This window comes from Anthonomus grandis, chromosome 3 (genome assembly GCF_022605725.1).
Source record: "Anthonomus grandis grandis chromosome 3, icAntGran1.3, whole genome shotgun sequence".
Taxonomy (NCBI): Eukaryota; Metazoa; Arthropoda; class Insecta; order Coleoptera; family Curculionidae; genus Anthonomus; species Anthonomus grandis.
Window position 1 is genome coordinate 10,646,056 of NC_065548.1, and position 26,454 is coordinate 10,672,509.

General features: G+C 33.5%; 1 protein-coding gene across 1 annotated transcript; it reads right to left on the reverse strand.

Moving 5' to 3' along the window:
- Positions 1 to 6,344: 6,344 nt before the first annotated feature.
- LOC126733999 (zinc finger MIZ domain-containing protein 1) lies at positions 6,345 to 26,109 on the reverse strand. Its single transcript, XM_050437507.1, has 14 exons — positions 25,615 to 26,109; positions 22,999 to 23,190; positions 16,763 to 17,076; positions 16,334 to 16,696; positions 16,120 to 16,272; positions 15,800 to 15,985; positions 15,390 to 15,736; positions 15,157 to 15,330; positions 14,957 to 15,099; positions 14,629 to 14,764; positions 14,376 to 14,568; positions 14,115 to 14,254; positions 12,606 to 12,875; positions 6,345 to 9,376 (listed from the first exon to the last, which is right to left on the reverse strand). The coding sequence occupies exons 1-14, from the start codon at positions 25,635 to 25,637 to the stop codon at positions 9,236 to 9,238; spliced, it is 2,775 nt and encodes a 924-aa protein (XP_050293464.1). The 5' UTR covers positions 25,638 to 26,109; the 3' UTR covers positions 6,345 to 9,235.
- Positions 26,110 to 26,454: the final 345 nt, after the last annotated feature.

The following is a 26,454-nucleotide window of genomic DNA, read 5'->3' on the forward strand; positions in this document are numbered from 1 at the left end:
TCATCCTCCGAACCCAGACACCCTAGGGGTTTATTTATATCGCCCTGTGCAAGGCCGCATACACGAACATCACTGTTACCGCGTTTTCTTTTTTGCGATGTATCCGGATCACTTGACGCCATTTTATATCTACTGTGCAGCGTATTACACGTGGTACTGTTCATTCAATTATCGGATCGATGACAATGAAGGATTTTTGTTAATTTTCGCACTGGTTCTAATGACACTTATATTTGAACGTAATAATACGACAGTGGGTTTACATGCACGTTAAGACTGACGTATAAATGTGACAGTTGGCCTAAATATGTCCCAAACTTAACAAAGTGTCGTATATATGAGGCAGCGGGAATTTCAACATTTTCCTGGTGAACGTATATATATGGCACTGGGAGTGAGAGATAAACTATGTTCTGTCGTATATGTACTTTCCTACACCGGACTTGCAACAATAGATGCATTGGTAAAGGCGGTCCAGTGACTTGGCGAGCAGGATCACCTGATTTGACACCTCTAGACTTTTTTTGATTGAGGCGCCATGAAACAGCTCATACTACGGAACCCCTGTGCCCACCAGAGAGGACCTAGTTACGATAGTTGTGGTGGCTGCCGAATTTCTGAGGAACGATCCAGGCGGCTTAGTTCGGGTATGCGGGCATCTCGTGGTCAACAGGTGCAGAAAATGTGTGGAGAACACTTTGAGTATTAAGTTTAAAGTATTAATAAATTATTTATATATCGTAATGATATTGAACTTCTTTCTGTGCCATAAAAAGGTTTAAAGAACCCTGGTTGTAATTTTTTTTATTATACGAAAACGATACGTCAGCGCAGAAATTCAAGGGTCCTTTTTTGTTTAAAATTAATAGAGTACAGTAAAAGCTCTTTATTCTCTATTCCTTCGACCCAATTCATATTCGCGGCTAAAAATTTCTTTATTCGCGGATCGAATCAGTACGTCGGTGCATATATATTGATAAAAAGGATTCAAATAGATATTCAACGGAATATCCTTTGTAAATCGTCAAATGGACTAATAAAAAAGTAAAATTGACCTTATTACAACTATACCCAAAGTATATTGTTAAATGATATCGCCGTCGTATTGGTTCCTTTGACACAGGCCGCTCTGACTACAGGAAATGACGAAGAATCTGTGCAAATTCAAACTTTGACTGCAAAAATAGCCGAAATTACGAATGAAAAGGACGAGATGGGTTCGAACAGATAGAATCAAGTGACATTCAGACGTTGCTTGAATCGCAAGATGAAGATTTGGCTGAAACGGACTTGGAGGAAATGCTAAATTCGCAGCCTATTGAAGAAGAGGCTTCAACAAGCACTGGAAACGTGACATTTAATTCAAAAAATCTTAGCGAATGGCAAATGAACTTTGTGATTTTTTTATGAAATTTTATCCATCTATGGAACGAAGTCATATTTTTAAGAGGCAAATTGCTAATGCTCTGAATTGAAGGAGCTTTTAAAAAATGACAAGCAAGAAAAAATTATAAATTTCTTAAAGCCATTGCCGAAGCCTGAAGGTAATAATTAATCAATATGGTCAAAAACTTCAATTAAATTTATTTTTTATATATGTATGTATGTACTTGTTTGTTATTTTGTCACCTAGGAATGTATTCCTTATAATCCCATATAAATTACCATTCCATATTCACGGTTTCTTTATTCGCGGCATATTTACGGAACGTATACCCCACTAATAAAGAGCTTTTACTGTACTTATATCAAAAAAATATTTTTTTTTCAAAAAAAAAAAGTGGCGTACAGTGCAATTGCTCAGAAAGTCGCATCAATATTATCTATTATTTAAAATCTAAAAATTCTATAAAAATCGCATCAAAGCGTTTTTATTACGGAGGACAAAATTCGATTTTTTTTTAAATTCAATACTCTGTATTTTGGAAAGGACGCACAGACCATCGGTGTCCTATCTTATGGTTCTAACTACTTCTCTATGGTTCTTGTATGTACTTCAGCATTTTTTACCAGTTAAGAAGGGGCACCGTGTATTGATTTATATATGGGTAAAATTTCCGACTTTTTATCCTAAGAAACGATAGCTTAAAATTGAATGAGTGATATTTGATATTATAACAACAGATATCTGGATATCTTAGATCTATGTATCTTTTTTTTTCAAATTCAAATATATTACTTAAAATTGTACAGTATTGTTACAAAGTTAGTGTGTACCCTAAGTCTCAGTGACTTGTCGGGAGACAGTATTTCAAAATACAATAATAATTTAACAAGAAATTTGAGAGCTTGTTATAAAAACCAAACTAAATTAACTTAGATTAAATTTGTAAAAATAATATTTAAATTAATTCATTCCTTTATTCTATCAATAAGTTATATTTGCAAATATACCTGTAAATATAACATTTGTTTACGTTAGAAAAGGTAGCTTTAATAAAATATTATCATAGTTACACCTGATCCATTCGGTTATGCGTATATTAAACAGTTTTTTTCTTATAGCCTTAAAAGCGTGTGGTATAAAATTAAAGATTCTTGGCCCCACATAAGATATATGACGTTGACAAATTGTAAAATCTACCTTAGTCGAAAAAACATGTTCTCTCGTGACAGATCTAGTAATATTAAGGCGTTGGGGTAGAATCTTATAAATGTTTGTATTTTTCATAAAGTTAAGGGTGCTCTTCAGGTAACGTTCTCTTACAGTGAGAGCACCACTTTCCCAGAACAGATTAACTGTTGGGTATCTTTTTGGTTTTTTATTTATTATTTTTAGTATATCGATGACCTAGGCGCAATACCTCGTATCATCAATTTTGGCTAAATCGAGTTATTATGTTCCTGATATTAGATGGAACATTTTGCGCTATTTATCAAAACTTAACGCACTACTTCCAAAATGAACGCGTGAAAACAGTGTCCGCATAACAGGTATCAACGCGAGTCGGTAACCTAGTGGAAATAGCTCGTATCAACAGTTTTTACATAGCCAGTAGGATAGGTGGTTTTTGCTCTAGTGATTTTTTGGTTTTCTTGTGAAAAACAAAGATAAGTTTCGGTTTAGTTTATCTGCAAAACGCGTTAGGTTTGTTTCTTTTATTTGTTTTTATAATAATTTTGTCCAATATCAAAATCAAAGCCGGTTAAAATTACGTTTAAAGTTGCTTTTGTTAATACAGGGTAATACAATTTTATATAAATTTTTATTACGTTGTATTTCAAATGGCAATTGTAAATTATTTAAATTAATTTTGCACTATTTATGCGATAATATAGCTGATCCGACCTTGTCGAACCAAGGCCAAGGACCCTTGGGGCTAAAAAACTTTTTTCTTAGTTTTCCACTATGACATCCAGGGGTAAACGCTTGGTTATGCTAGTACGCGAAAAGACACAACCTTTTAAATATGACACAGGCAGTTTTAATAACCAAGAATCTTCATCAGATTTATTAACAGAATGCATGACGGAAGAAGCAAATACAATTAGAGATAATGACATACTTCAACAGGCAGTGCAAAGCAGTTTTCTCTTTGAAAAGCTACAGGTTTTAGAGAATTTTCAGTCTTATTCTATAGAAAACAACATAGAAATCATTTTTCAAAAGCCTAATGATAAAGAAAAAGCTATAATAAATGAAGAAATACCTAAAAATTACAGTCGAACAAATAAAGGAAATGATGCAGATTTTGTTACTTATGAAGAAGAAGATGTCCCGGGCAATTCTGAGTGTATTTTTAATGAAGAAAACCTTAGTTCAGACACAGAAGAACAAGAGCCAGGTTTAAATGAACGGCATAACGATGAAAGCGATATATGAAAATAAACTAGATTTTGGGGCTCAATATCTGAAGAAGAACAAAACCAAATTTTTTCCAGCTTTTGGAAAAGAATAAACTAAAGAAAGATATATGTCATTGCGCTTATGAATATTAAATCTACTGAAAGAAAGTATGTTGAAAATTCCAGACGCAGTTTAATATACGACTATTTCTTACAAGTAAAAAAAACAAGTTTGCAAAAAAACTACACTAGGAGTGAACGAAGAAAAAAAAATGAAAATGGTATTGTTCCTACTGCCGATGTTTCCAAAAAAAACTAGAAAATCCCTAAAGGATGCTCCCCGACCTAAAACAGAAAGGGAAATTGGACTGGAGGAACAATCAAATTATTTAAAAGCATTTTGTAAAGAACTTTCCAAAATGCCTGCACACTATTGCAGAAAAGATTCCACAAAGCACTACCTTGAATATGATTTTCAGTTAAAGGCAAACTTATATAAAATATGCCAAGAAACGTATCAGGAAGATAAACAAAAGGTTTTAAGTTATTGGTGCTTTTCCGAATTACTTGAGTGAAGTTGAGGGGGATTTATGTTCTTCCATATTTACTACAATTATTGTTAATCATTTGGAAAAGTATTGTCAAGACAATTTACCAGTGATATTTTGGACTGATGAGTGTCCCTGCCAGAATCGGATTGTGGGACTTTCAAATGCACTTCTGCAATATTCCGTTAAAAACAAAAAACCTCTGGCACCAAAATATCTGGAACCCGGGCACACCCAAATAGAGTGCGATGCTGTCCATAGCCTGATAGAGAGAAAACTAAAAAATCAATAAATTTCATTACCATATGATTACATTATCAAAACCCGCGAAGCAAGAAAAAAGCGGAACCCATTAATTGCAGAAATGTTGACGCATAAAATATTTAAAGACTACGCTAATAAAAATCTCATGCGGTACAGAAGCATAAGACCAGGGCGTGTACCGATGATCCCACTGTCAATAATCTAAAAGAACTACATTATTATATTGATAGCACCATAGAATATAAAATTGACTTTTTAGATCAAGTTCGATATTTACAAAATCTGTTGCATTTTATTTTTATTGTATTCTTGGGCAAATAGCACTTATCAACATATAATTCAATAAGCAAGACCACGTTTAAAGCTGCATAGCTAAAAAAACTAATGTAAATAATTTTTGTAAATAAAGTTGTCTAACAAATACGATTTTTAGCTAGGTAAATAAAAATTGCATAGGAGCGTCTTGTAATAAGAAAAAAATAATTTTTTTTGTCTCTCCTGAAAAGTTGTTAAAATGTTGATACGAGGTATTGCGCCTAGGCCATCGATATATTTGTGAGTGATAACCACTAACCAGGTTTGTTAACATTGTGCTACACGCACTACCCCAAATTCTTATACCATAATTTAGAATGAATTCAAACCAGAGCCTGATAGACCACTTCCAACAACTCACCAGTCATAAATTATTTTCCTTATCTTTTTAGTTATGTAATCAATGTGCATATTGTATCTTAAATTTCTCTCAATATAGATGCCGAGGTATTTTGTGTACGAAACTGAAAAAATCTTAGAATCACAAGTACAATTTTCCATCTGATTTGCAAAACAAGGATAAGTATGTATTGTTAGTTCTACAGGTTCTTCTTTTTGAAATTTATAAAGTGGGTTTTATTACTATTTAGAGTTAGAAGATGCTGATCCGTCCAAAGTTTAATTAATGTGATATATTTTTCAGCTAGCTTTTGCACTTCTGACCATGATTTTGCTTTTACTAGATTTACTGTAGCATCAGCGTAACAAATAATAGAACAATTTATTTTAGGTAAAATTCTTGTAAGGTTGTTTATATAGACCAAAAATAAGAGTGGCCCCAGGACTGTACCCTGTGGCACACCACATTGAACTGTACCCATCTCTCCAACAAGATTATTAATTTTTACTTGTTGTGTTCGATTACTAAGATATGATTCAAAGAGTGCTAACTCAGTACCTCTTAAACCCACGTCACCCAGTATTTGCAAGAGAATGTGATGTGCCACAGTGTCAAAAGCTCTTGCGAGATCAATAAAAATGTCTAAGGTCTAGATCTGTATTTCTTTAATTTAATATTTGAAGAGAATTTTTTATTCCCTTTAATTGATGAGGTATTACATTCATGTCTTCTGATGTTTCTTTAAAGGAATTACCATCATTAAATTTAAAAAAATCTTAATTAACTGCTGTAAATAATTTCATCATATGCGTGATTAATATTATTTATGATGTTTGCAAGGAATGTCAGGTATAGGGAGACAATAAGGTAAACATCCTGATGATGGCAGATTTTCTAAATACTATAAAAAAAATAATTTGTTTAAATTAATAAAATTAATTTTTTTTTTATTATTTTTATTATATTATTAATTTTTTTTTAATTTCTTATTGGTAATACATTTTAAAATGTTTCTTCTATCCAAGTATTAATATTCTTTATTATCCTGTAATAACCCCCCGATTAATTCTTTAAAAAATAATTAAAACACATTTTTGAACTATCGCTCAGTCTACGATGTTTTATTGATTGCACAAAAACACTGAATAACAAAAAAATCTTTCAAAGGTGTATACCTCATTATTCGGTACTAAATTTTCGTTAAAAATAATCTTAATTTGTACTGAACATCACTTAAAATTTCTTTTATCTTAACGTCTCGACTAGGTATTTTGTTAAAACAAAGAACTAAGATGACTCTGAATATTAACAAAAAAATACTTCTCGCTTAATTTGCTAAAATCTGAAAAGCGTTTTTTTAGACTAAGCGCCTTAAGACTCGTCTGCAGCTCGTCTTATGACTGCTGGTCCAAAAATCCAATTTCCAGACCCATTTAATACGATAAAATCTGAATTTTAACAAAAAACCTGGCCGGGATAACAGAAAAATGCTCCAAAATGTATGGATGAAATTACAATATACGCAATCTCGAAAAAAATTTTTTATGTAATTTTTATCTTAAATAAATGTACAATAATTGTTTTATATTTACAGTATCTTTAACATAAAAATTATACAATATTTTCTACACTTTTTTTTTCAACCAAAAAAGGAAATAAATAAGTTGCCAATAATTTTCCATTTATTGACTACAGTTGTAAGAATTTAAAAAAGAAAATGAATGAACAAGCCTTAGCACGTTTCAAAAATTGGTCCAAACTAAATAAATGATATGTAAACTTTGGTCTCAAATTAAGAAGAAAAACAAAAAAACGCATTTTAAATTAACTTCGTTATTGGTCCTCTTTTTTTTAATAATTCTCTACTAAAAATGTTTTTGCAGTGCTGTCAACTGAATTATAAAAAAGGCTGCGGTTTAATTATTGGCAAAGAGCATTAACGAAATTTTCAAAAATAAAAAAAACGTTATTTACAACATTATTATAAATTACACCGTTTTGGAAGCAGCTTTTGGTAATGTTGACTCGTTTAATGGTGTTTCATTCTTTTTGTTTCATTCATGTTTACTTACAATTACTTTAGAAACTCCGTACTTTTTCTACATTATAAAATAAACATTACTATTTGACAAATTGCGTTATTATTATGTTTTATTGAATATCTGGTACATTTTTGCAATCTAATCAGCAATTTGTGAAATAATTATGTTTTTTGATTAGCAGTTTTTCAATTGAAAATTTTGTGAACCTTAGTACATTTTTTTAGGAACTATACCTCGCGAACTCGCGAGCGCAATCTTTTAAACGTTAGCGCATTTTATTACTAATTGCTTAGTTATTACAGTGCATTATATTATACTAACACCGACATTTAAAAGGAAACTTAAAAATAAAACAATCGATTGCTTATTTTTACCAAAATATATTTTATCACAAGGAAATTAATTCTTTATAATAATTACAGTATAACGAGGCCTCAAACATTTATTATAAGTATAGTGGGTTAATTATATTACTTGTGTAAGTTTACACAAAAAAATTAATTACCTATTTACTGTTTTTAATTTTTTTGATAATATTGGGTAAAAGTGAACTTACGATTAAGTATTAAATATCACAGTTTATAGAGTTCCACCTTTATGAAAAGAATACATCAGATTGCTATTAAAGACAGCTGTTTTATTCCAAATGTAACACATAGCTGAAACGTTACTGCTTATATCTCTGGTCTATTCGATCGGTGTAAGAAGGTTCACGAAATTTTCTTAGGTTATACACTTGAAGCTTTACAATTACAATGCAACATCAATTTATATGTAAAAGTGCCCTAAGGTGGCAATAGTACCTATATAAATTTTGGTTCGTTAACTTTTTGCTACTTTAAACACTTTTTTATTATATATAGGCAAAAAAACACTGTCGCTTTTTCGCTATATTCTTTTTTTACATCATAGTTAATACTATACTTTTTCTACTAGACTGGCCGCTTTTACAGTTTTTTTGCTTTAGCTGCTTCTTGGCTTTATAGTAAAAATTATAGGAATATAAAAAATTACCAATATGGTATATACAGGCCATGTTCAAAACGAACTAAAGGTAAATTTTTTTAATACTACAGTAGAACTTCTCTTTTGATTCTTAAAAACTAATTAGGAAAATCGTCAGCCAAAGCAAAACATTGTTCTGCCAAAAGTTTTATCTTAAAATTCTTATTAATAAAATTTTTCAATAAATTTCTTCTTATTTACAGTTTATATTTACAACAACACTTTATTACGGATTTAAAAGAATTTGATTTAAACATTCATTGTGTCTTATTAGAGAGTGTTTCCTGAGAAAGTACAAATATAATTACAGTTTTTAGGAGACAACTTTATCTGTTTCTCAGTGATTCTAGCTCTCATATACCATGAAAAATGTATTAAGGAAAAAAATTATTTGCCTCTGCATAATATACTATACAGGACTTTCAGTTAGATTTAACAAAACTTCTCTTTTTAATTAATTCAAATATAAACGTTGGTAACTTTTTTGATTATTTTTTTTCATAATCGAGGTCATGCAGTGGCAATTTAATTTTCTTAGTTTATTTTGAAAACCATTTGATAAGACGAGACTTTTCGTTGAACTAGTAGCGTCTTAGATGTATTTGAATTGTGTTGCCAAAAGTACCTTTTGCATTAATTTTACAAAGAAAAATTGATTATTCGAGTAATCATTGATAAGAAACAAACCGAAGACGCTACGACTTTCAGGTCGTTTCCAATTAGAGTGAGCATCTTTTCACATTCGACTGCTCCACATTCTAATTTCACAACACCCTGATTTTACTCTTTATCAATGTAATTTGCATCACTGGCTACGTAACCGTAGGTTTGAACACATCTCTCTTAAGTACTTCACAACTTATTTCACTGTTTCACAAAATGGTAAGTATTTTATCACATTTTACATAACTTCTTTACGTGCAGCAGGAACTATTTTACTCGAAGAGGGCCAAAATGTCGTCGTTGGCGGACGTATTGTGATGGCCCGAACTGCTGCCGCTAGATGGCGGCGTGTTTAGGTCCGGAGGATCTAAATAGGAGAGCAATTCCATCGGGTCCACACTGTCTGGTAAGAGCTGCAAAAAAAGGGAAACGTTGATATGCATAATCAAGATTAATGGAAATTATTTTTTTAGAAAAAAATTCTTTTTAAGTGTTTGTGACAAACATGCTTAAATCCATTAAGGGTAACAGCAACAACAATAAAAGTATGACTGACATACGAAGTGTTACACCCAAAAGGAATCATTTCTTTAACTTGATTTTTCGGCAACATAACGACCATATTTCAAGCATAATATGGTAATAACGACAAATTTTATCTTTGTTTTTATTTACTATTCTTAAAATTTTATCTCTTAGTTTTTGTGAAGAACGCATTTTCTGAGAGCTGATTAGCACAGATATTTTTAATTATTGCTTGTGCGCTTACTAACAAAATTCCTCGACTTCAAAATTAGACAACGCACGTCCCCACATTACTGAAGAGCAAAGGAGTATAGAGATACTACGAACTTTCTTCAAGAAGCAGGGGTTTCGGTTCTGCTGTGGCCACCCCGTTCACCGGATTTAAATCCCATCGAACATGTGTGGGACGGACTCTGGCATAACTAATACACGCAGTTCGAGTTGCCTTATTTTGTCATGCCTAGACGTATACAGAAGTGTATTCAGCTGCGGGGTCGCCAAACACATTATTCATTTTTGTCTTACTTGTCCATACAAATTCTTGCAAATGTTATTGTTTCATTTTTGATGTAAACTACCTCATTGGTTAAAAATTAAGTTGAAGAAGTTAATCCTTCTAGTTAACACTTCTTATGTCAGTGAGTATATTAAAGCTCGGGTAATTAAGGGAACAAAGTGTTTCACAGTATCCATTTATTTCCACTTTTTAAACTATAACAGATGCTCAATGATTAGCAATTTATTGTGGACCATTATTATATTCTTAGTGGATTCTTACTGCAGCTCATTCACGCTCAAAATCACAAACAAATCTATGGAGTTAAATATCATTTAAGCTATCACCCTAGTATTCGTTCGTACGCCTGAAAACTCCTTTCAAGGAGTTTCAAAGATGTCAAAGAATTTTTAATTGATTGAAGAAATGTTGTATGCTCTCAAAGGCTTTGCAACAATGTAAATATTTTGAAAACTCATGTTTCGATTTTATTGCTTTTACTATTATATGAAAGCTCATAAGTTTCTTTACCTAGAAGGCCCTTGCAAGTCAATAATGTCAATTCCCATGAATTAAATCATTTGCAGTATTAGAATCTTTAAATTGAAATTAACTTGGTTTACACTGGAGTATTATACATTTTTACTTCTAAAGATAGAGCTATTTTTGAATGCATTTTATTGGCTGAGGTTACGATTATTCTGGCATGACAGTGGCATAGCTACTAGGCGACTGTCAACGTCTAATAAGCAATTTTTTTTTTATTTCGTTTGTTAGGATAACAATCAAATTCTAGATTTGTATGGTCTGAGTGTTCATACGTTGAGTATCATTAATTTTTTTCTCTTTGCCGTTCACCCTTTTGCAAAATCCTCCTACATTATTCTCTTTTTTACCCGTGACATTTTCAAAAATTATTATTATTATTTTATTAATTTATTTTTATTTTACGCATAAAATGGCAGCTTTTGAAGCTAAAATTGATGATTTGTCAGAAATGTCGAATCAAGTCATCAAAATTCTATTTCTGTCTAACTAAAAAGACTATAAAAACTACGTTAAATGCCTGGAAGTTTTATTTTAAATTGCCTTTATTTTAATATTAAAAAAAATTATACAGGGTGTCTCAAATTTGAGATATGACTTCATCGATTTTTTTTTAATGGCTAACCTATTTTTTTCATCATTTCATTTCGTTTAACTTTTCTTTTAAAAGATATTTAACAAGCTTTATCTAATTCAAAAAATTAATTTAATTCAATAATCTTTCTTTAATAAATACTTGGTTCAGGTATGATTATGCCTGACATTGACATTGATTATATTGATAAAAATAAGTAAGGAGAGTGGTATCGTATTCGATTTATATTTGTGCGACGAAACTGTTAGTCGTTTCACAGTTTGTCCCCCGGTTGTAAAATGCCGCACTTAAATAAAACACATGAGATTGAATTTCTAATGTATGGGCTACGGAGATAGGATAAGAACACAAAATGAAGTTTACCACCCATATCGCAAAATACCGTAAAGCAAGATTGAAAAACAGTGCCGGAAAAATTATTAATAAATATTTCAAAATTAATGTTTTCCTTTTTTTCGAAGAAAATCGCCATGTCTGAGGCAGCTGACTAGGGAACTCGAAATTAGTAGCAAGAGTTCTTAACGCTGAAAAATTTCATCCTTATAAAATAACAATTCTCCAGGAACTTACCGAAGATGATACGAATAAAAAACTCTTGTTTTGCGAACAAATGATGGATCTACTAGGCAGGAACGTTCTACAAATAGAAAACGTCCTATTTCCTGATAACCCAACGTTTATGTTGAATGGTGAAGTAAATCGTGAAAATTGTCGTATTGAAAAAAAATCCACACTGGATGAGCGAAGGCCAGACTCAACATCCGGAAAAAATCAATGTTTGGGCAGGGATTAGGAAAATCTTGAAAATACTTGATAATGGAGCAGTTCAGAATTCTTGCAGGAGGGCGTAGTTCCGAATTTGGCTATTTTCTTCCCTTGCTCTATAGAAACTGACCTCCCGCTTCCTCATTTGCATAACCTGTCCGTGGGTACCTGGTTTATGCTCCAGGTAGATCAATTGACAAAAGAGGACTCTTTGAATGGCCACCCAGGTATTCATATTTAACACCTTTGGATTTTTTCTTATGGGGTTATTTGAAGAGCAAAGTTTTAAAGACCAAAACGGCAAATATTGAGGATTTGAAAGAATAAATAAGACAATAGTGTAGGATAATTTCCGACGAAGTAATTACAAATGTTGAAAACGAGCTTCCTTTCCGTTTAGGGTATTGTCAGTTAGAAAATTGACAAAATTTTAAACACTTATTAGGAAAAGACTATTGAATTAATTTTCTTTTTGAATTACATAATGTTTGTTAAATATCTTTTAAACGACAAGAAGTAAAAATTGAAATTTGGCACGCATGCGTGACTTGTTAAACCCTTTAATAATAGCCATTAAACAAACAGGGTTGCTATTTAATAATGAATTGAAAACGTCATATCTCACATTTAAGACACCTTGTATAAAATTTTCTACATTAAAATAAAGGCAATTAAACATTAAAGATTTTTGTATTATCCATAAAAATTTACTTACATTTAATGTCTCCTGTCCCGCACTTTCTCCATCGATAACGGCTGCCGGATCGAAATTCAAATCGCTCGGTATTTCGGATAGGCTCTCGTTCGATCCGGTACAGGTATTTCCGTTATTGGTACTGTTTCCGCTGGTGTTATGGTTGTCGTTGCTCGCAGGTGGTACGCTCGGTGGACCGGTACCACCTCCGGGCGTGTGTGCGCTCGGGGTCGCACCACCCGGCGTGTGAGGCGTATGCGGGGTGTGAGGAGTGTGTGGTGTATGAGGCATCTGTTAAGAGAAAAGAAAAACACGATAAGTAAATAATTTATTATAATTCCAAGGAAGCAATAATTTGGTCGCAGATGATCTCTCAATGTGGTATTTGCAAAATCAATTTTGAGAAGAAAAGAAAAAACAGATCTTGTTTTGTAACCTTAGAACGCGGAATGCCTAAAACAAGATTAGCTGCAAACCACCTGATGTCAAATCGATTTTCCAATTTTTCATGCAATGTATTTTTCTTAATCCATTAAATATTTTTTAGTGTGTTGTATTTTGTCACAGGTAAAAAATGTACTCTTTAAAATTTTCTTTTATTTGCTGACTAACAATAGGTATATACTTTGAGACTAATCAACAAACTTTTCATAATAAAAAAATATTCTTAACAAATAAGTTAATAAAACAAAGCAACTTGGCAATGTAGGATACCTCATATGTTTACAATGCAAGTATCCAATGTTGCCACTTTGGTTTTTCTTAGATTGTTTTGCATATGTGTGAAGCTAGCCTCCGATTAATATCTAGCGAGCAAAACGAGAACGCAGCATATGTCGTTTGCCAGCAACCTATTTAGAGTCCGCGCCCGCCGTTATTTAAAAATGATAATATTCTTTATTTGAAAATGCACAATAATTGTTCTTAATTTTAGCGTCTAATTTAATCCATATAAAGCCCATATTTTTTAAAATTCCAAAGAATTTTAATAATTTTTTGTCCAGATATTAACAGGTGAATAACTTACTTAATCGATTTTTGGTGGTTACAAACCTCTACAAAGTAAGATTCTTTTGTGGAAATTAATTAAAAAGTCAAATGTTAAAAAAAAAAATAAAAACTCTCAGAGGAAGTGGATAACTTTTTTCTATAATTTTTAATTTATACATATTATAAATATCTAAACCGATTTGTGATGATTGCAAACCTATACAATCTGAAACTATTATTTTAGATTGTATAGGAATTGTTATTGTTTAAAAATCTAAACGGCTATAACTTTCAAAGACAAGGTTATCCATATCCTTTGCAAAAAATGCAATTCAGTTTCTGCTAATTATAATAATTTATTATATCCCTTATTTGCTTCTGTTAAAATTGAGCAATCATTGGCAACATGGAATATTAAGCAAAAAAATATCCAAAATAAAATATCACCTCTGCCCCCTGTGTCGATGTTGCGCTCAATCCAAAATAGCCAATGTTTATTTTAATGTATTCAATGTTTTAAGTTTTTAACTCATTACTAACCTGCTCATTTAGGCTTTTCTCCATGGCGTTGAGGGGATCTAGAGAGTTAACGCTATCACTCAAATGACTTAAAGGACCGTTTCCTCCCAAATAATCATTAGAACTACTGTAGCCCATGTTGCTGGAATCCATGTTGTTTCCTGAAAAAAAAATATCGTTAACCTCCTTATATATCATTAGTATAAAAAAATTTAAATATTCTAATGTGAGTAATGTAAATATTCTACGGCCAATTGAAATTTTTGTAGATGTGATCCTTACCTCGATTTCCTGAATTGTACGACTGGCTGCCGTTGATCATTGAACCACTGGCAATACTATTCATGTCCGGAGGAAGGTACGGCGACATTGCTTGCATATCCCAGTTGTTCATGGTAGGTAGGGTCATACTTCCAGGAGACATTGCTTTATTTAAGCGTTTAGAAGCGCAGGAATCGGAACCTTCATCTTCCAACTAAAACAAAAAAGTTTAACTCAAAAATATCCCTTCTGGTTAACTGGTTTGAATACATACCTTAATGCCGTTTCTAGCAGCTTTCCAATTAGCTTGGCTATCGATGGTCACTTCCTCAACGTCACTTGTAGATAAATTAGTCAAGATGCCCCACATGTACTGATCAACTTCTAACCCTTCAAGCTGAGCTGGCTTACTACAAAAAATAAAGGTTTAAAAAATTGGAAATCTTTCCCTCCATTGAATCAAATTTGTTTATGCCAGTAGTCTAGATGGTATTTAGAAGTAAAGGATTTTGCTTGTGAATACCATGTTGGGGTTCGATATAAGGTTACACATCATATTTTGGACTATCTATCATATTACGGTTAACTAAGGAGGCACTTACTTGCACACAGGACATCTCCAAGAACCCCGTTCGCAGTTAAGCTGCAGGTAACATTCAAGATCGAAGCACTGTATGTGTTTACACTCGTGCCCTCTCGCAGGTAACGTTATCCGCTTATACGTTATAGGACATTTTAAGGAAACCTGAAATAAATTACTCAATTAGTACCAAATAATATAAACGACAAATAACGAACTTACCTTAAGCGAAGTCTGTTCCACAGCGTCCCTGTCGGTGCCAGAGTTGGTGCTGCTGAAATTCCTTTTGATTTTGGTAATACAATGGTCGGCGGTAAGCAGTCGTTTCCTCAATAAGCCTTGAAGTACGGATCGTACGCTCGGCCGGTGTACCAGTTGCAAAACAAACAAATGCGACTAAAATAAATAATTTATTAAAAATCTAAATGTATTATGAGGAAGTCATTGAAACTTACACAACAACAAGCAGCCACGGTAATTTGAATGGTATTCCTTCCGGGTTGACATACATCCTTGAGATATAATGGTTTATGAGATGTTTTATTTTCGCCCCGGTCGATCATCAAGGGGGTGGCATTGACGGACACCTGGACACTGGTAGGCCAATTCGTATTCATTTGACGGTCTTCGTGATGGAAACACTTGAGCTGCAGTTCCAAATCCGATCGCCACATTAACGTTTGGTGTACTGTCGGTTTCAGTTGGAACACGTGGTTACTGACGGCCAAGTTGTGTTCCAGCCTAAAGGGCGGTAGAATTATACCGTCTCGTACTGGAAATGTTAGGCGCAATTCCTCGTCTTCTACAGATTAAAAGAAATAGTTAGAATTTTATTGCATTTGAGTGATAATAAAAGGAAACTTACTTTGTATAGGCGGTTTAAGTTCGTTAAAATTAGGCTTTACATCTGGATTAGGACTTATATATGGCGGAATACTGCTGGCAGGCGTAAGAGGTGGCGTCGGATTGCCTGGTATAGGACTATGCTGGTAGCTTATGTTATTTCTCATTGCCACCTCTTGCTGGAATTGGCTTGAAGAATTGTACTGTCCTGTAAGCATAAATTATACAAGTTAGATATAACTAAACTAGGTAAAGTATACGGGTCTAGGAAAAGTATTGCATGTTAATGCCTGGATATTCCGGCACCACAGAAATTGGCTAGTTATAAAAAAATGAAATTACCATTATGTCCCGTCTGGCTCATACTAAACTGACCGGAATTATTGGCGGGAAACTGGTTCATCGAACCATTAAAATACTGTCCTTGGTTACTGTAGGGTGGCGTGGTCCCTCTCAATTGCCGGGGATTTGATACCTGTCCCATGGTTCCCGGTCCTAATAAATAAAACCACATTTTGCATAATCCTGCGATTGAATAAATTTCGTTTGATATTACCTGGGCCGAAACTATTCGTAGGTCCAAGGGACTGTTGGGTAGGATACTGATTAAAGTTAGGCTGCCGCGTTCCATAGCTGCCATATTGACTATTAGGGTTAAAGTTGGGGTTCATAGGGTTCGGACCCATGTTGGGATTCATGCCCGGTCCCATCGATCCCATGTTGGGTGCTCCCATGTTACCTGGACCCATACCTGGTGTACCCATCGTAGGACAAGGCCCGCTGGGGTAGCTCTGTCCTGATCTTTTCTGAGACATGTGCATGGCAGGCGAGGGATACGGTGCCATCCTTCTGTTAGGGTACATCGAGGTTGATGTAGCTCCTCCGGGTCCTTGCATGGGTATACCCATTTTTCCCATTCCTTCAAAAAATTTATATTAAGTTAAAACTATGTTCTGATAAAGTTTGAATGAGTGCAATAACTCACCACTCATATTGCCCATTCCGTTCATCTGGTGCATCGCTCCCATCTGATTCATATTATTCATGCCGTTCATACCCATTGGGTTCATCCCGTTCATGGGCATCATCCGTTGCTGGTAGCCCTGATTGTACTGCTGATTGGCAAACTGAGCTGCTGCGTTATCTTGTAACGCTACCACGCTCGCGGTTGCGGTAGCCGTAGCTGTAGCTGCCGCAACCATTGCGGCCGTCGAAAGAGCGTTCCCTTGGTTGCCGAATGCGCCGCCCGACGGGTCTTGTTGGTTCATACCATTCGGACCTGTGCCGTAACTGTTGAGCCTGGAATTTAATGAGAAAATTGATTTTTGCTTAATTTTTAAGAAGATATTTGCTACAATTGGTTCGTTCAAATAATAGCGTTGCTTCAGTCCTTAAGACATATAAATTAAGATTTGCAGATATACTATGATGCAATTATCATAAGGACATATTTTTTTGAATAAATTCAACAGACTCTGAGATATTTCGACAAAACCGAAAAGTCCAAAACGAATGTCTCTAGAAAACAAAATTTTTAACTTTAAAGCTCTATATCTCATGAGTAGTTGTTCTGACAGGAAAATCATTAGAAACGACTTAATGCAGAATTTTCTTGGCTATAATTAAGCTTAGGGCACTTGAAACAATTCGAAAGCAACAAAAAGTGAGAACATTGCGTTATTTTCCAATTAAATCACTACTTATTTTAATTTAAAAAAATACTTTGACTGTCATTTTCTGACACCTAACCTCAAAATTTTTGAGTTTTTTAGAATTAAGATGTCTATGGAGAAACTTTGAAATTGTCAAGTACCACTACGAGTATACGAGTGCCTCCCCCTCTCTAATTTGATTCAATGTAAATTTTTGTAAGCTTGGGCGTGGCCAACTATCTTTTGGTTCTAAATTTTGAAAATGTCGCCATCTTTTTTTTTGTTTTTCGATGATGATTTATATAAAATAGAAAAATTTGCCGTGAAAAGGCCCTTTTAATAATGACAACCTAATTTGAGTTTATGTGCCAACAAATTACAGTTATTTTAAAAATTATCGAAATTTGTAAAAATATACTGGGTGCTCAACCAGAATTATCAAAATATTCAACTGAATTTTTGCGAAAAAAAATATATTATCAAATATTTCCTTGGTCACTAAGTAGGTATATATGTATACCAGCCCCTCCTCTTTAATTTAATCCCATATAATTTTTTTTAAAGTGGGCGTGAATCTTTCATCAGACCAACTGTCAACAGTGGCAGTTCTCAATTTCAAAATGGCGAATGGACGGCGCCATCTGGGGAAAAATGATTGTAATTGGAAAACAATTCACATTAAGTATTCCTTTGGGATACGTTGTGTATACGAACACCCCCTCCTTCTCAAAATATACAAACACTTCATATACAAACTCCCTTGTTAACTTTTAAATTTTATGTACATATTTTAATTTAGGCGTGGCATCTTTCAAAATGGTGGATCAGAAAACAACTGACAATTCCAGAACAATCCAACATTTCGCTTTAGATCTGCATAATGACGCAATTTTTTTTTTCCAAAGATGGCGTTTGTCGCCGGCCATTTTGTTTTTATACAGTTAGGAAGTTACCAAAGCACCAAATTTAACCAAAAATATTTTCGAAATTCCAGAAGAAAATAATGATCATGATATGTATGGCCATTATTGTTATGTTTAACATTGAAGGATATATGAGACTAGTCTTAAAAAAATCAATTGATAAGGTGTTCTACTATGTCAAAGCACTCTTCTAACAGCATAAAATAAAATAAAAATTATTAATTCTATTAATAAATTTCACTACATTCTTATTTCTCCACTGTGTGGACTGGAATCCTCTATATAAGACCTTCTTGCAATTACTCAAAATGTTCGGGAGACCATGTAGAGTTAGTAAGTCTTCAATGTTTAAACCTGAATTTACAATTTAATACATTGATTACCTTAGTAGTATGTGGTATCATCATTGATTGATTCCGAATTAAAAGCATTCTTTTAGAAGGAACTTATTTATTTATAAATAATTCAAGGGTACAGAACAATTTTTTGACATGATCTTGTAGTTTGAGTATGATGGATTATGGCTTTTATTTGCAGAAAAAAATTATCAGAGTGAAAATATCCTGAATTTCCAAATTTTTCAAGAATAAGCTTGGAAATGCTCAAATTTTAAACTCGTTACCCGAATGTTCTAAATTCTGATTTTTATAACTGTTAAATTTATAGTAAAGAAATCAGCTTGCGTTTACAAGTATGTTGTAGTACAATGTAGAGGGTATCCTAACTTATCTACCCAAATATATGTTTTGAAAACTGATCTATTGATTTTATTGATTTTTCATACGACGCTAAAAAGCTGTGAGTAAACTCAGATAATGAAAAAATCAATCACTGATCGTTACCGAAATATTTTTTTTGCAACAATCGCAAAACATCAATTTCAAACCAAATCAATTAAAACTAAAAAAAACAACCTTTAGAGTGTACATCAATAAATCAAGTAAGATTTATTGTCAATTCAGGAAAGTACTTTTTTTCGAAAATTTTCGTGCTTGTTTACGGTCTAGTTTTATTACCTGTAATAAAAAGTGATCGTTACATTTAAGAAAAAAATTACATGGTCCTTCGAGCCGGCTTTACTGACCATCTAATTGCAACGTCACCGGTCTGAAAATTTTACAACTTATTCCGCCTCGCCACCATATATCAGTCAAAATATTTCATCTTTTTGTCCAATGCTGTTGTAAAAATAAGAGATTCTTTGGCTACCTGCCCTAAATCACAACTAATCTAGGGGTAGAAAGACCACCCTATTGTATGCCCAGAATTAAGAATTCTTTAGGTATTGATACCTTGGCAAAAGTACAAAAACCGTGAGAAATATCTTCTCTCATTTGGGGATAAAAAACTGGCCTTTGTATATTTAAATGGCAAAAAATTCTACTCACTATATATACCCTTTATTTCCTACTGGGAGCAGTATCGATTAATTCCGTTTTCAGCTTTCGCCATATGTGTTAGAGGGAAATCACCCCAAGTTAGACAGCAATCCATACCACGCGGCATTATTCGATCACTTTATACATATGTATACTAAACTAACCCCTCTTTTAACTGATGTGTATATTGTACATTCATTCCCTCTTAGGGAGTCATATTTCCCCCACGAGATAGAACTATTAGGCCTTAGATTCGAATGCAGATTAGTAAACGCCATTTGAAAATTTCGAAAATTATTTCATTAAAAGGCCTAAAGCGACATTTCATCGACTAACTAACAAATCTTTAAGGGAGCATTATTTTGACACACAATGGTTTGTACTTCGCCCCAGTAGGTCTCTTTCTTCCCTTGTCGGTACTTCCGTCTTTGTCCGTAAAGTGGTTATCTCAAAGAAAAAATTCACAAAATGTTTGAAAACAGTCTTGGTGGGTTGGAAAAGAACCGATGAAAAAATGAAGAGAGGGGGGTGGAAGTGGTCGTTTTCTTGGAATTCTTAGGTAGATATGGCCCTACGGTTATACGGAGGCATGATGCCTGCGGATACACGTGCACAGCTGTCATCTTTTTTTTTCTTCGTGGTTCGTTTTATTATAGTTTGATTTAGGATCGTCTTTTACTGGGCGTTCAAGTATCTTAGAATGTTTTATTTTTGGAAAATAATAAAGCTTAAAATCGATTTGCTCGAAGTTTGGCCCTAGTGGCTAAGCTTCGATGGTCTTTCGAGCCGGATTTGTTGAAATTCCGTGTTTTTAATATCTGACATTAAAGCAAAAAGTAATTATTGATTTTATTGGTTTATATACTAAATTTATAAAATACGTAATAAGACGTTTTTCCATATCTCGAACTAATTTTGATTTACGTCGTAACGATTTTATTTCACACTAAAGCTGATTCCTTACAAGTTTCTTTGTAAATATAATTATTTTGGGTTATTGACTAGTTTTTTCATAGATTGTAAAACTATTAATATACACACACCTAAACATTTTGTTTTTTGTGTAGTAGTCGATCTACTATCAACTCCCTTTGTCTTTATAATAGTAAATACCTATCTGACACATAATAAACTTGAAGTATCTATAGTCTAACTGATTCTCTATCCTATTTATAGAAAATTATCAACGTCTACGCCCCTGTACGGTATAGCTTGGGCCCTTGTTCTCGACACAATCGGGTCACAAAACGCAGGCACATACAAACCAGAAGGGCACAGGAAGGAGGGTTTCGTTTCTAACTGTCAGCGGGGTGAGCGTAGGGCAGAAAAATACCTGGGAATTTGTGTGTATTTTGACGCTTTAAAAGGGCTCATAAGCGGTTAATAATATCCTTATATTATCGAATTGATTTTTAGATATTTAAAGTGTTATCGGTTTAACTGTTAACCCTTAAAAGGGATTCTATTCATAGTTTTCTATCACTTTTCCCCTTTTGAGCAGCTTTTCAAAGGGATCCCCCCATTTCCTCCCCGTTTTCCGCTTTTGTATGTCGGGAGGATATATACGTTGTGAATCCAGACTCGGGCGTAAATAAGGCAGCGCTATCTTTATTTGTGAGGGTTACTCGGATTAATAGGGCAGAACATTATATCCCTTTGGCGAGATAAAAATACAGAAATTGTACGAAAGTGTCTTATTTGCGTCGAAAATCGGGAACAAAAGGACCTCACAGGAGAAAAAAAAGAGACTCATTTAGAAATTCGTGGGAAAGAGAACAAGGAGAAAAATAAAATTCTTTTTTTATTCTCGTAAAAACCGGTGGGTAAGCGCAACTGCACAATTGATTTTCTAAAGAGCGATCGTCAGTTGCCAACGTATAGAAGGAATGACAAAATATGTAGGGAGAAAAAAAAAGGGCAGACAATACCGCCATGGACCCATTATGGGGTGAATTTTCTGTTTGGCTATTATTATTTCTGGTTGAAGTATTGATTGTTTGCCTGAGAGCGGTTAAAACAGCATTGGAAAAAAACAGTTAGTAATGAAATTACTCAATGCTAAAGTTATCAGTAAAGGTTAATGTCGACGATAAATTGTGATAATTGATATGCAGGTATTGTTTCGTGCAATTTTTTTTTGTTACCTGCTTTTTTGACCTGGCTTGGCAACTCGCTTCGGTCACAAGGATTTTAAAAGGTAAACGAGAGTTTAGTCACGTCACTTGAGCATTTTGCGATTCTCGGTACCGATGAATTGATGCGGTGAAAGGGTTGTTTAGATTATTTTATTATATGCAAAACCCTACTAGCTTCTACCTGATTTAAAAATCAATTTTACTACTTTAGTGACGTCGTTAGACTCGGGAATTTCCAATACTTTTAGGATTTTTTGAGAAGTGTTCAATTGGTATTTCGGTACCCGGATATTTTTAAGTCGAATATTTTTGTATATTTTAGACAAGTAATAAAATGTTTGTGCAAAAATCAGAAGTGGGACCAAAGTTTGTCTAACGCGGGTTAATATTTAAGTTTTTTCCAATTTCCGACCATTTTAGATTGATAATTCAATTGGTATACATTAAAAAACTTTAACGATCGAATTCTTGGTTAATTTGAAGACAAAATGTTCATATTATGAACATGTTTTGGTTTCAAGCTGGAGTACCTCAGCACTAAAAGAAATTATTATTTTATCAGAATTGTCAAATAATGTCATATTGTGAGTCAATGTTTTAGAGTTAGATGTCTATATTGAAGTTGAAGACGGCCTCTGAATATTTATTATAAAAAAACTATTATTTATTTTGTATTGTTGCTTCTCTCCAAATATACAGGAAATTAATATTTTTCTATTGAGTTTCAGCAACTTGTAAAACATGCAAAATTGAGCATATGTTTTATCAACTGTTTAATAAATACGTTTAATTATTCTGGACGTAGTAGAACATTATTTGAATTTTTTTAGTGATAGTGATACTGCTCGTCTTCATATGAACATTTCGTCTTCAAATTGACCAAGGATTCGATGGTTGTACTCCAGAGACAAATAAAAGTAGCACATATTTCTTTCTGGCACTAAACGTTTACTCCAAAAAACTGGAAGTCTGTGAAAACCACAGTCTTTCAACCTTTAATACAACGACAGATACTACAATTACAACCAAAATAGGACCGTACATCTCAAATTTATCTAGAGGTCTGGCCAACCCAGGTGTTGGATGCGATCCCCCATTTCTAATTTATTAAAAATTATGTGTACCGACTTACCCATGACTCCTGAAGTTTCCCTGGTTGCCATAAGAGTTGGGCTGTCCCTTTGGAAAAGTACCTTGAGATATCGGGCCCCCTGCCCCCGCGTACGCCCCGTGGGGGCCCGACTGCGTGGACGTGGTGACTCCCCACACGGTGGTCACGACGGACAACTGCTGCTGGGTGCCAATGCCACCCGGCGACCAATCCCTTTAAAAAGAAAACCTCAATTTTAGTCATATTTGTGTATAACAATCAATATTTTTATGCAATGTTTGATTGAGCGTCAGTTTGTCAGCCAATCATCACATCATCCAAATAAAATAATTTTACTAAACATTCTTCACATGGATATGGATGAGGAATTTTTTCACCAACTGACCTTAAAAATGAAAATTTATTCCCAACTTTTTGACTTCGATACAAATAAATAAAGTTCTAAGAGATAACATTATTTGTAAACAATAGATAATTCGAAAACATTACACGAACACATTTGATTTACATTTATAATAGATTATTACGCCGCACCGGCTGTCTCGTATATCACCCGACAAATAAATTAAAATTCATCGTTAAAATTCGCACTTTCGAAGCACCAAATAATAACAAACAATAAGATTACCGTATATGTGAGCATAAAAGCGATAATAGCAGGCAACGCTGGCAGCCCGAAAGGTATATAAATAGCATCTACAAAGCAATTTGCCATACTTGACTAAGTGCTCAATTTAGACACGACAGCACTACCTAATTAATTAATTTGTTGATTTTTTTAAACAATGATAAACAGTTTTTTTTTTGTTAAAAGTAATAATGCAAGGTTGCTCGTAGCAGCTGGGATATTATTTGTAATAGATAAGGAGATAAGATTAATAAAGCTTATTGATAAATTTGGCTTTGGTTAACGCACACGGAGAGGATATTGTTGGAATGTGGATTAAGATTATCAGATGATTGTCTGAACAGAGTGAAAGTTTTATAACATTTATTGGGTTAAAAACATTATTAACAACGAGAGTTTTTTTGTACTGGATTTGAGGATTTTTGAAAATGTTTATGAGGGATTCAGATTAAGATAGCAGAAATGGCGACAAAACAGTTCCAAAAACACATGTAAAAAATCTTGGCTTCAATAATGACTGGGCTTGTTATATTATATGCAATTAAAGTGATAGATTATTTTTTACAGGCTTATCAGGTTGACTTTGACCTTTGGATTTGCAATATTTACTTCAGGACTTGCGATCTTTTTTGCAGCGACCAGATTTCAATATTTTTGATATCCTGTTCACCCTCACCTTCGTGTACTATCAACTTAAAATGCCTTTTTTTATTAGAAGCAATAAACTGGTTTAATTTTGACAAGAATTTCTGATGAAAATGTTTGATTTACTTGCGCTTGAAGGTTTAAAAGAATTTCTTTAAAATGACATATTTCTTGCAGTCTTGACCTGTTAAGACTCATTTGCCATTGCTATAAACTCTCATCACATTTACTTAAATATATTTATATATATCCTTTATATAAACCTAGTCTTGACCCTGGTGCTATGAACAATTCTTCTTGTGGCTGATTAAGGATTTCCTGTTTCAGAATTCGGGGGTTGAGTTTCAAGATAAATTGTTTCATTCTGTAGACATTAGATTTGTCAGATGTTTTATAAAGAACTTGGCAAATGTGGGCGTGGAATTGCTGCTAGATGCACGAAAATGTTAATAAACAACTTCTGATTAATCCCACTTGCAGTTACGTTAATGAATGTTTTTGATTACTTCTTTATTAATCAATCTTTTCAATGTTTCTGGGACTCAGGTCATCAGAAAAGGAGGACCTTAATTGGGCGTGCATGAGCACCTGCCTGCCGCAATCTTCTTATTTATAACGTGAAAGTTTGGAAATAAAAAAAAATTACCGGGGGTCAAATCAGGTGAACGTGGTGGTATAACGAATTGAATTTTTGTGGTAATCGACTATATAAAAATAAAAGATAATGATTTCCTTGTTTGAGAGGAAAATTGGCTGTATGTAGGGGTTAAATAAATTAAATTGTAATAATGGGAAAGCCATAATTTTTTCATGTTTATAGACTTGTTAGAAAAAAAATATTTTTATGGGTTTTGTTTATCTTATTTGGACCAACATTTTTATTTTTTTTTAAATGTTTATACCAGAAAATCTTTTAGTATTGAAAAATAAGCAAAATAATAAAATTAAAAAACAAAACAATATTTAAAATTCCAGTGCCTAATTGTTCTAAATTTGGACTAAAGTCCAAAGAAAACATCTACTAATATTATTTCAATTAATTCCCTAATAATTGTCTTTAATATTAAACTATTTTATTCAATATTCAACCTATTTATGTTGAACATCGGCTGCTGTACTAGTGCACTTCACTTGGTGAAAAAAATCCGTATACTGAACACTGGTATGTACTACAGCACATTCTTCATCTCTGATAACACCATATATGTTTTTCTCACTTGTTTTTAAATTTGTTGATATTGTGCACTTATTAGACACTTCACTTAAATATAATCCGGTTTTTTGCACTTTAAATCCACAATTTTCCACTTTTACAACAAAACTACCTATGAATTTAAAGAATTAAAAAGGAAAAAATATATTACCTATAGGAAGTGTATCCCAGCATTTGAGAGGCCACATAAAGATAAAGATAATTTTGCGCCCTCAAACACTTATTATAGTCCCAATAAGATTCATTTAGTCCCAAATATAATAGTCCAGTAAGTTAATAAAATAAATTAAGAGGAAAAAAACTACCGGGCCGTACGAGAGCGCCACACAAACAACTTGGTCGACTGTAATAATAATAATACACTTTTGAACTGCGAGAGCGGCAAATTTAAAAATTTCGCGCGCTTCTTGAAGATGTTTTTTTTTAGATTTCGCACGGTACTTTCGGCACTTTATAGATAATCGGTAATGATAAAAATTGTCTTTTTGATGTATATTAGTCCATCGGTTTTAGTATGATAATCCAATATAGATGCACTGGCTTAATGTCGGATACGGTGCGTCATTGCGACGTCCACGAAACGCGTCGCCATACTAAAGTTGGAGCATCGACTGGAAGCTTTCGAAGCACCTTTTCGTTTTGTGTTTCTCGCTGCACGTAAGCCGATGTGACCGACCGTAGTGGTGGGGGGTTGGGTTCGTTAGGGGAATAGTGACCTGAGTTGACGGCTTTTATCTGTACGGCCACAATATCGGATGGTAGAAGCGAGGTTGCCACAGTTTCGACACTGGAAATACTAGATTTATCTATATAGACGGTGCGAGGATAGGAGGTCTATATACCAATAAATTAGCCGCAAGCGAAAGCCAATGGATCGTAAAAGTATATCTGTGTTTTTACAGAGTCGAGCGCTTAAGCGGTTATAAGTAAATTATAATTGGCCGACGAGAGTAAGTATGTAACAAAGAGAACTTTCCAGACAGTGCAGTCA